Consider the following 11,299-nt stretch of genomic DNA (forward strand, 5'->3'; position numbering starts at 1 on the left):
TTTACTATGACTTTTCTCCACGTACTCCAGACTGCTCTCCAGCACTTCAATCTTCCTCCCCCCACTGATCGACACACAGTAACATCAAACATCAGTGGTACTGCAAGCAGGAAACCACTGCTATTTTAGTACATTAACAGAACCCTGCAGCACTTCAGCTGCTATAATGCTCAACTATGCTTTTTACGAATAGCCAAAAAACAAACTGCAATATTTTACTAAATAGTTTTAAATGTAATAGAATACATATTTTTTTCATTAAATTGATCTTGATTCATCAGAGTATGCCCAGTTTTATCGTAATACTCAGATCCCTATTAAATAGTAGAATAACTTTCACTTTGAACAGGTTTAAACAGGCTTAAAACACTATAATGCCTTTGAAAACACTTGACCCGGCTGTGTAAGTATTACTACTTAGTTGAGCTTAATTTGATTACAGAGAGAAGAGGACAACTCAAAGGACCGAAAATAAGTTTTATGCAGTTAAGAACTAAAGAGCATTTCATACTCAGAGCATGGGGGTTAATTATATTTAAAAGAACACTCAGAACTTAAACTGTTAAAAACAAACCAGAACTGAATTTAAAGTAGTGATTATTTTTAATGTGCAGAATGTCTCTGCTGTACCTGGCCCAGGTGTTTCTAGGCTGCAGTCCAGTACAGATGGGCTGGGAGCCATAAGTGATGGTGGCATTACTATGACAATGGCTGTCTTCTGTCACCACACACACCCTCACAGTTCCTTTATTTCCGTTTGGAATGCTGAACTTCAGAGTATCAGTGGAGCGCTCCAACACTGGAGTCCTAGTGGAAAACAGCAGATTCACAGAGACACAAATCAAATACATCATGCATACAAACACACACACACACACACACACACACACACATAAATACACTTCTGTTAACACTCACTCCTTTGAAGTGCACTCCATGAATCCCTGAAAGCGAATTTTCTTGACCAGTTCCAGATTTTTCCCTTTCAGCACTGCATTGTTTTTGCCATGAAAGGAGGACGAAAAGGCTCCAGGCTAGAAAATCTGGCTAGAAAAATTGATAAAAAAGAGAAACATGAGACTATAAAACCAAACCTTCACATGATAACACTTGTATTATTATGTGTACAAACAACCGGTTAAGCAGTGCTAGGTTACCTGAAATAAAAATAAATAAATAAATAAGTCTCAATTTCTATAAAACTTTTCGCTACATACACAAGAAAAATGCAGGAGCCATCATACTATAATTCTTGTTGAAAACAAGAATGTTCTTATTCTTAGTTCCCTGTTCAAACCCTAAACTTCCCCCTGACACAGATCTTATTTCCACTGACACTGTAAGTGACAGTTCTGGTCACTTACTGGATTCCTCCCAGAATATAATCCTTCACACACGTCCTACAGAGGAGAGAAATAAATAACAGAAAGCACTTCAGTTTAGCATTAAAACAGATGTTTTGTCTTGTTTAAATCACTGAATTTAGAAATATTAATTTGAAATGTTTTTGTATTTTAGTAATTGTTAACTCACCCTCACTGTCACCCAAACGTAATAAACAAATAAAGTAATTCTTTTTCAGTTGGAACTTCTCAAATAAAATATAGTATAAAAAGCATGATTCTGCTGAACCAAAGTTTAGGACCACACATCATCAGTATAACTATGAATTAAATCTGTGTGGAATTTTTAGCACTGAAGTACACACATGTGTGTAATATGATCTACAAGGTTATTATTTTATATCAAATTAAATAAATCAATAAAAGTGAAATGTCAGAATGTGCATAGGTACCTGTGAAGCAGAGCTGTGAGCCCAGCTGCACTTTTTAGTACTGCTGGACGGAAAACACCCGGCTAAGACACACGCTACACACCTGCATACAAAACACACACACACACCTTTGCTGAACGAAACCAAACAACCTGCCAACAGAGCATCACAGAATCAATTCAGAGTTTGACTGTAAATTTGGAATTACTTAAAACTTAAACATGATTTCAACTGCATACATTCAACACAGCAAAACAAAAGAAAGGCCTCTAGTTTCTAAGCAGAAAAGGAAGGTAAACTGAATCATGAATTTAATGTTTACAACCTACACTGAAAAAAAAATTGTTTAAAGGTTGTTTTGTATTTGCTTGATTCAAATGTGTAAGTTGGCTCTACATGAATGAAATACATGTTACATCATATGTTACATCATAATTGCTATGTGTAAATACTTTAATTAATGTACTTTTGTTGTGAAGTGTATACTGTGAAGTGGTGTTCAGGTGAATATTCCATATTCCTTTGAATAAGTTTAACGCCATGGTTTTCAGATGTTAATGTAAGCTACATAGGCGGAGCCTCCTTTCCCAGGATATAAAACTATCAAATTAATAGCCAGCAGTCATATACCATATAAACAGCATTATTAAGAGCATTAAAAGATAAATGATATTTTGAAAAAGTAATGGTATGAATAAAGTAAAATAGTTGTTATAAATATGTTATAGATAGATATATATACTGATCCAACATGCTTCAAACTACCAGACAAATAGTATGATGACAGGCTGTAGGTTAAAAGGCTTTTATGATGTAAAATGTCTTACTTATCATATGGTGATGTCTCTGTGATGTCTGGGCAGCTCCTCACTTTCAGGCTCTCTGTGATTTTCTGATCTCCAGTAGCGACAGTTGCTTTGACTGGACATACAAATGATAACACTTTCTGTTTTATTATGACCAGATACTGAGATTATCATGTTCAGATACTAAGAAAGTGTCAGAGACTCTCAAATGAATGAAATGAATATCATTAGATTTTTGTGTATTGCATATTCATATATGCTGTTGACCTTTTCTGGGTTATATAGTTATACATTCCTTTTTGTACTAAAGATTATTTAAACTAGCATAGACTTTCTTAACTGTACCCATAAACAGAACATTCAAAAAAAGTTCAGAGCCATAAAAATCTAAACTGACCATTAACTGGCAGTCGCTGGCTGGAGAATTTGCAGGAGCAGTCGCTCACATTGACATAAATTTACATCTGCATCTTCCATGAAGGTACAAATTAAGGGAGGCTTTAAGTGGAGATTCAGAGTGACCTGAATGAGAGCACAGTAGTGGATTAAAATATTTTCTAAAAATAATTGTAAAATGTAGATACAGTAATTGTCACAGTAAATGTCAGAGACACATTTACCTCAGTGGAGACTTCAGTCACTTGAAAAGAAATCAGCTCTTTCTGAAAAGAATCTTCAGGAATGAAGATCCAAGTAGCGTTTGGACACTCGTCTTTGGTCGAGCATCTAGAGTGACCACAATGAGAAATCAAGTCACATGATCACACATGGTGGATACTTGATGTTTACAGCCTGCTTTGCTGTCCTGGGAGCCACTGTAGGGTTATGAGGAATGTGGTGTTACTCAGTATGCAGGAATGATTTCAGAACTCTTTCTATGTGCTCTCCATATTATCAAATACTGTAGAGCAGTACAGCACAGCTATCCTCATATAGGGAGGGGCTACATACTACTAAATTCAGGCATGCCAGTAACTGATTTTTTCTCCAAGGACTATAACATGATAATGCAATTTTCTCTTAATGCTGAATGATGAAAGTATCTGATAAAGAATAAAGTTAATTTCATCCAGAATGTTTCATACAATTGAAAGTATATTCAGGTACATTCAGAGTTACATTTCATGTCAACTATATATTCATGGCCTCTAGTGCCCTTCTGTTTAGCCATATATATATGAAGCAACCAATAAAGAATTATTATAGGTTTAATAAAGGGTTTAGGTCAGTGGACTGGGATTGCCATGTCAAAAGCTTGATTCCATGGTCATTAAACCAATTTGTGTGGATGTGGTTGTATGTTTTAGATCTTTGTCCTGTTCAATGATTCAACCACAACTGATTTTTTTCTTTTTTTTTTTGAGAGAGAGAGGAGTTACATTTTCATTTGAAATCACCTGGCAGTTCATGGAGTCCATCATGTCATGTATCCTAACATGGTTCCCAGGGCCTTAGGAGGAAAAACAGCCCCAAAACATATTAGATCCTCCTCCATACTTAACAGTGGAGATGGAGTTCTTTTTGTATAACCATTCTTCTTTTTATGCTAAATCCTGAGTGGGTGTTGTTTTCAAAGGGCTCTGTTTTTTTCCTAGAGCCCAGTTCCAATCAAGGTTCCTGTAGCATCCAGCAAACTCTAGACGCTTGCATTTGTGAGTAGATGAAGCAAAAGACTTACCTCTGGGACGCATTCCAAATAGATCATTGACATGGAGGAGGCAGTTAATCGTAGTTTTGTCACTTTTGAATCATTTCTGTATTCTTTAATCTTACTCATGTTGATAAATGACTATAGGAATCTGGCCTCTGTGGCTCCTCATTAGCAGTTAAACAGGAAGTCATGTAACTTGAAATATACATGGGGACATGCTTCAGTTACAATTTGTTCGTAAAATGTTCTAGTACTGCTAAGAATTATAAAATATAAGAATAATAACATAATACATCATAATAAATAATGACAATTTATTTTAAATGATAGGACTTTTTGTTTTCTTACATTAAATTTAATTAAATTAAAGTTTAGATTCTTTCTCTCATTTGTTTATTGTGAGATTGGGCTAATTAACCACAAAGACATTTTTACATTCCTTTTCCACAGGTTTTATCAAGGGTCTCAATAAGTGACTGTAACTAAATAATATTTATAACATGGTTTGTACTAGAAGTATAGCCAGATTTGCAGATTTCTATAATATTACCCCATATTTTGCTTGACAAAATTGCAGGGACAGAACTTTTTTGAAGGTTGGCCGGCATGTTTCCACTGTAGGCAGCACGGCTCAGACATTCCAAATATCTGTTGGTTCTGCTGAAGTTACTTAACTGGCTAATTACAGCATAACTGATCAGTCAGGAGTCTTTTAATGCTGTAGTCAATTAATGACATAGCAAATGAAGTCTTGTATTCATTCTGCTTTATCTAATTTTCTGCGTGTATATACTGTATGTGTTATATTTCTGATTAGCATGTATATTTCTGTGTATGTATGTATATTAGGCTGTATGAGTCATTTTATTCTTTAATGTCAAGTGTGATGATATTTTGTGTTAGCAGTCTGCTGTATGTATAACCATTAAGCAATATATCTTTACTGCTGTGAAGAGTTCAGGAGGTGTGGCCATGCAATAGAAATGTCATAGAAATGTGGGCCCTGGCCATTTAAAAGGCTTAACCCAAGTTTAACTTGCTAACTCAAGAATACAGCATCATGGTGGGTTATATTCCACTGTTCCATGGTCTACTACAGATTATACACAAAACAGAAAAATGGAGACTTACATGACTTTCACAGAGTTCAAGACTGCAGTACAGTGAGTCACCTAAAACCTCTAAGTAGAACCAGAGTCCCAAACATATTGCAACTTAGAAATGGTCCTATGTGGTGTCGCTGCTTATTTGTTATTTCTTTATAAAGTAGAAGTAGTGAATATTTTGCACATTATTAGTATCGGTTTGTTTTGCTGAGATCAGTTTAAACTGCACCAGCCACAGGAAGGATCCTGAGAAGCTCTGCAGTCTCTCAAAGTGCTGTACAGACCACACTGAGTCACTGCTACCCGCTTGATCTACAACACAAACATATACAACCAATATAATCTCACGATAAAACATCTAAGGTATTAGTTCTAAAACACTTCCCTGAAACTGTTGTAGTTTAAATGAACTGACTTTAAATAAACCTGAACTGCCTTTGCAGAAAGCTGAGCAGTCATTTAAAAGGGCTAGTAGTTACACTTGTTTCAATTCAACCTTAAATTCCTTATTTCAGGGTCCAGAGTTAAAGATCTCTCATGTAAGGTGTCTTTAATGATGCTTATGTCATCTTCCGACGATGGGTGTTTGGCTCTAAGACTCACCTGATTTCTCAAAGCTATGTAGATGCATTTATGATCCACTGGATCAAAGTGCATTCTGGGAAACACCATCCTGTCATCAGTAGATTTGTACAGCACCATCAAACAGCCAGAATTCAAAGCCTTGTCCAGCACAATCTGGAAACACAAGCAGAAGAAAAGAATAAGGATAATGGGGGATAAATCAGGATAATGTTTTTATTAGCCTCTGGCTACAAAATGAAACAATACAGAAGAAATAATTCAAATAAAATAAATAAGAAAGGCAGTAGCAACTGTTCCACAGTGGACCATTGAAGGGTTTTTGTGTTTTGAAGAGGAGTTTAACACATTTTAGTATGTAAAAGAACAGTTGATGTGATTATGTGATCAGAGAATCTCTTAAGAGAGACTGTCAGACAGTGAGAAGACTATGAGACAGTTCACAGCTACAGAACATTAAAAGTGTTGGAATTCATGAGAAAAACAGAGCAAAGAAAGGCTGAATATTCTAACATTTATTTTTACGTTCCTGAGTGATTATGTCTTAGAAGATGGACAGAAAGTCAGACCTTCATCAGTTGTCCATTTGCAGTTCCGATGTAGAGCTCTATCCAGGTTCCTCTCTTTTCTGCTGCTACAGATGACATTGAACTGTGTTTGAGCACCACAGCACGAGGTCTTAGAGCATGATCTCCTTTCTGCAGAGAAACAGAAACATGTTGAGGAAAGAAATGACAGGTACGTATCTGCTTTTAAATTGTTATAAATTGTAATTGATATTCTATTTATTAGCAGTTTCCCACCTGAGCGGTGCACTGTGGTCTACAGCTGAAATATGAAGGTACTCGGTCTCTGATCTGACTGAGGTCGTAAATGGCCAAAGCAGTGATCTTGGGGTCATGCGGGGTCGAGAAGAGGAGATCCAGAGGAGAGAACTTCAGAGGAGGATAAGAGCTTTTTACAGTCTTTATCATCACAGCACTGTAGCACTGCACCTTGTAGAGATCTGGTCATTTCTGTTTTACTGCGGCTGTTCTTCATCCTTAAGACCACCACAGCTGGACCTGTTCCAGACTTAACATTCACCAGCAGGTACAAGTGAGAGGGAGGAGATGATTGGAAGCCGTCAATCCATTTAATCCACTTAACTGCTCTTTCTAGATCAATGCTGGCTTCAGTTGGATCAATGTCTGATTTAGAGAAAATACCTCCTCGCTCAGAGTCCAGAGTGTTCCACAGAGATACTCCACCAGCATCGGAGACACAACGATCAGAAATCTTCTCTCTGGCAACCAACATATAACTTTTTTTTCCTCCATCAAGATCCAGAAAAAAAGACACAGGTGATTTATTAACAGATGGTCCGACTGTAACATCCTCCCTGTAGAGACTTCTGCTGATGTCATTGATGTCCAGGAGTTCACAGTATCCACAGTCAGAAGTTCCGCAGGTTATCAGGGTCTTATTCGCGTCGAAAGGCAGTAAAATATTAACTTGGCTGATGTCTGTGGTCAGATATGTCCTTGTGTTTTTCCTCTACTAGATCGAGCCTCATCTGGAGGAGCTCATGCTGCAGGTCTGAGTGGAGCTCAAACTCAGACAGAGTCAGTCTGATCTACATGTGGAGCTGAGAGAAGATCAGGACTAATGTCTGCAGAGCGTCTCTGCTCTAAGTGGATGGAGGTGAGAACTTCTGTGTTCAATGTGTTTGTAGCTCATCCTCACATCATTAGTATCAGACTGAAGTGATACAGCTGCTGACACTGTCCTGCATTAGATGGTTTCATGGACGACTCCAGTACTCACTAGATCATAAAACAGGAGTCAGGTATATAATATACTAGAATATCTTCAATATGCTTTGGCAGATGGTCCTAATTGCTGGTGAAGGATGTGCAATCACTTTTTCACACAGGGCCCTGTAGGTTTGGATTTCTTTTTCCCTTAATAATAAAGACCTTCATTTATAAACTGCATTTTGTGTTTACTTGTGTTATCTTGGTCTAATATTTAAATTTGTTTGGTGATCTGAAACATTTAAGTATGACAAAGCATGGCAAAAGAATAAGAAATCAGGACGGGGGCAAACACTTTTTCACAACACTGTATGTATAGCCCTGATATATTTGTGAAGGGTAGTAACAAGACACACTTTCATGCACTGTCATAAAAAAGGGAAATGCACATTTTTGTCCACCAACACTGAAAAAAGTTTTTTTAAAAAAATGTACAGGCCCAGCACCAAAAAAGTTAAGACAGTGTGTGAAATGTTAATCGATATTACAAGACCGAACTGGCCAGACGCTTGTGGTTAAAATCAGGAAATGAGGCTTTACTAGTTAGAACATGATCAATACTTGGGTCAAAAAACATGCAAAGGTCAAATCCAGAACAAGTAAAATGACAAACATAATAAAGACAAATACAGGCAAACGTTCCAAAAGGGGAAAGGCAAAAGGCAACATCCAGAAATACAAAGTCAAAGTCCAGTACACAGGACAGCAATAAACACAGGATAAATGCTCAGTAGCTCTCAGGAAGAAGCAATATCTCACAAAGAGCTAGAATAAAGCCCGGGCTATTATACTAACTAAACTGAGTCACATGATAAATGAGACAGGTGAAGCAAATCAGTATTTGGGTGAGGCTGAGCAATGGGAAACTCAATAATGAGACGGCAAGTAAAGTTTTCAAGTAGCTTCATAAACTGTCTTAAAAATCTTAAACAGGTCAATACATTTTGGGTTCAATGTCCTACTTCCCTTGTCCTATTTACCTGGATGAGGTGAGGGACGAATGAGCCCAAGTGATAAGCCAATCCCTAAACGGTTCAGGGACGTAAGTTTTACTCAAGGGACACTGATCTGGTATAGAGAGGTTCTCAAGAGCCCCATTTCTTCATCTATCTCCCAGTGAATGGAGGAAATGTTAACAAGTGGGGGGAAGGACATTTTCTGGATCCTGACCCCTCCCTCCCTCCTCCTTCCCTTCATAAATTCTTGACAAAGCGTCTGCTTTTGTGTTGCAACAACTGGGGCAAAATGAAATATTAAATCTAAACCCAGAAGAGAATAAGGACCAGCATGCTTGTCAGGGATTGAGATGTTTAGCTGTACACAGGTATTCAAGATCCTTGTGATCAGTAAGGATGATGAAAGGGTGATTAGCACCTTCTAACCAATGTCTCCATTCTTCAAGAGCAGTTTCCGAAGTGTCTACCTCTATGGGGTGTTTTGATGCTGGTGCTCATGTGAATGCCTCTTTTAGTGTGTCAAAAGCGCTTTCTGCTTTCTGCTTTCGTAGACCAAGCCAGTTTTCTGGGGGGACCTCTCAGGAGGGCAGTAAGGAACGCAGCTATACAACTAAAGTTTCGAATGAAGCATCGGTAGAAGTTGTTGAATTCTAGAAAACGTAATTCTTTGACTGCTTTGAAGCAGGTTTGGGCCAGTTCACCACGGCATCAAACTTGTGGTCGTCCTTCGTGACACCATTGGGGCTGATGACATAATAAAAAAAGGCTACTGTCTGTAAATAAAATTCACATTTGTCTCCTTTCACATACAAACTGTTCTCTAGTAGACATTTAAGAACTGAACAGACATGTTCCACATGAGATACATGGTCAGGGGAGTAGATAACGTCCTCAGTGTAGGCAATCACAAATTTCAATCATGCCTCTCAACACATCATTAATAAAACCTTGGAATATAGACAGAGCGAGGCCGAATGGCATTACCAAATATTCATAGTGCCCCCTAGTGGTGACAAAAGCGGGCTTCCTTTTGTTCCCCTCTCTGACCCGGACTAGGTTACACGCACTCTGGAGATCTAATTTGGTGAAGGATTGAGGCCTCCGTAATTGTTCTAGAGCTGCATGAATGAGCGGAAGTGGATAAGGATATTCCTTAGTGATTTGATTCAAACCTCGGTGATCTATACAGGGATGGATACCCCTGTCTTTTTTCTTTGCAAAGAAGAAGCCAGATGCTACAGGTGAGGTTGAGGGTCTAATAAAACCTTGTTCTAGTGCCTCTTGGATGTACATGTCCATTGACTACTATCTGTCCATCCTACTGGGTCAAAGGATGTATTCTAGATTTAGGAAGGGTAGTGTCTTCAATAAGATCAATGGCACAGTTGTAGGTATGCGGAGGAGGTAATTTGGTGGCATTTCCTTTGCCAAACACCTCTTGAAGGTCAGAATATTCTGCAGGAATGTCCTGAAGGACCTCAGTATTAGTAATGCATGGTCAGACCAGGAGATGCGATGATCGTGTTTCTCTAACCAAGGTAAACCTAGAATTAGGGAAAATTCAGAGGAGTCTAGGACCGAAAAAGAAATAACTTCAGCGTGTAGAACACTGGTACTTCATTGAATTAGTTTAGTCTTTAGTGTAATGGATTCAGCTTGCAAGCGGCCACTTGCAAAAGGGTCTTGAGATGTTCCACGAGAAACTGCAGCTGTTCAATTAGTTGAGTGTGTATGAATTTTCTCTCCGGAGTCAATCAGGGCTGGAACAATAGAGAAAAGTTGATGACAGTACACAGCTAATGGCAGGAGAAAAGACTTTGAGACCAACCCCTTTCTGGGAACACTCACCCTCTACACGCTTTCCTAGCGTTGGCACCTGCGAACGAACCAGACAGTCACACAGAATGTGGCCAGCACCAGCACAGTGCATGCACAGACCTCCATTTAAACAACGGTGCCTCTCTTCCCTTGACAGGCACAAGGAATCACACTCCATCAGTTCATCGAGGTCGTTGGTTTCTCTGGAGTCTTGTGATCCTCTGGAAACAGTGACAAACGGCTTGGTCATGGTACTGGCCTTGGGACTGATGTGAGTGTCTTGTGGTCATGAGTGAGTTGATACAAACGAATCGATAGCATGATTAGTTGGTCCAGAGTTAACTCATCATCAGGCTACAGGCTACAGGCTAGTTCAGTCAGTATGTCAGAATTATGTCCCTGACGAAACATGACTAAAGCAGGTTCATTCCACCCACTACTAGCTAAAGCATAGTCCGAAACTGAACAATTGCCTTGCACAGTTTATTCAGCAGTTCACCACTAACCCTTGTGTGGATGATCAAACCATGTGAAAATCTTTCAGAAATTGCTCATAGACAGATTTTGTGCTTTAGACCAGATAGCGGTAGCCCAATCCAGTCAACCGAGAAACCACAAAACAAATCTTAGCTTGGTCTGAAATTGGGGGTGAGATAATAAAAATGATGGAGCATTATGGTATAATTATACCATATAATGGTTAGTTAACTAAAATTACTGAAAACAACATTAAACTAAAGGTACTGAAGGGTACAACACCAGTGACAATATTTGTACCTAAAAAAGAACAATTTACTGCCATTTTTTAAG

At 38.4% G+C, this 11,299-nt stretch overlaps 1 protein-coding gene across 1 annotated transcript in view; it reads right to left on the reverse strand.

The window, feature by feature from the left end:
* Positions 1-10,739, reverse strand: part of LOC118811162 (plexin-C1-like) — a 31,853-nt gene extending 21,114 nt beyond the window's left edge. The window contains exons 1-7 of the mRNA XM_036575336.1: positions 10,548-10,739; positions 6,723-6,854; positions 6,489-6,617; positions 5,941-6,075; positions 5,567-5,649; positions 631-807; positions 6-64 (exon numbers count right to left, since the gene is read on the reverse strand). Coding sequence (XP_036431229.1) covers positions 6-64; positions 631-807; positions 5,567-5,649; positions 5,941-6,075; positions 6,489-6,617; positions 6,723-6,854; positions 10,548-10,739 — 907 coding nt within the window. The remainder of the gene's footprint in view (positions 1-5; positions 65-630; positions 808-5,566; positions 5,650-5,940; positions 6,076-6,488; positions 6,618-6,722; positions 6,855-10,547) is intronic.
* Between the last annotated feature and the right edge of the window lie 560 nt (positions 10,740-11,299).

Source organism: Colossoma macropomum, unplaced genomic scaffold (genome assembly GCF_904425465.1).
Source record: "Colossoma macropomum unplaced genomic scaffold, Colossoma_macropomum, whole genome shotgun sequence".
In the NCBI taxonomy this organism is placed as follows: domain Eukaryota; kingdom Metazoa; phylum Chordata; class Actinopteri; order Characiformes; family Serrasalmidae; genus Colossoma; species Colossoma macropomum.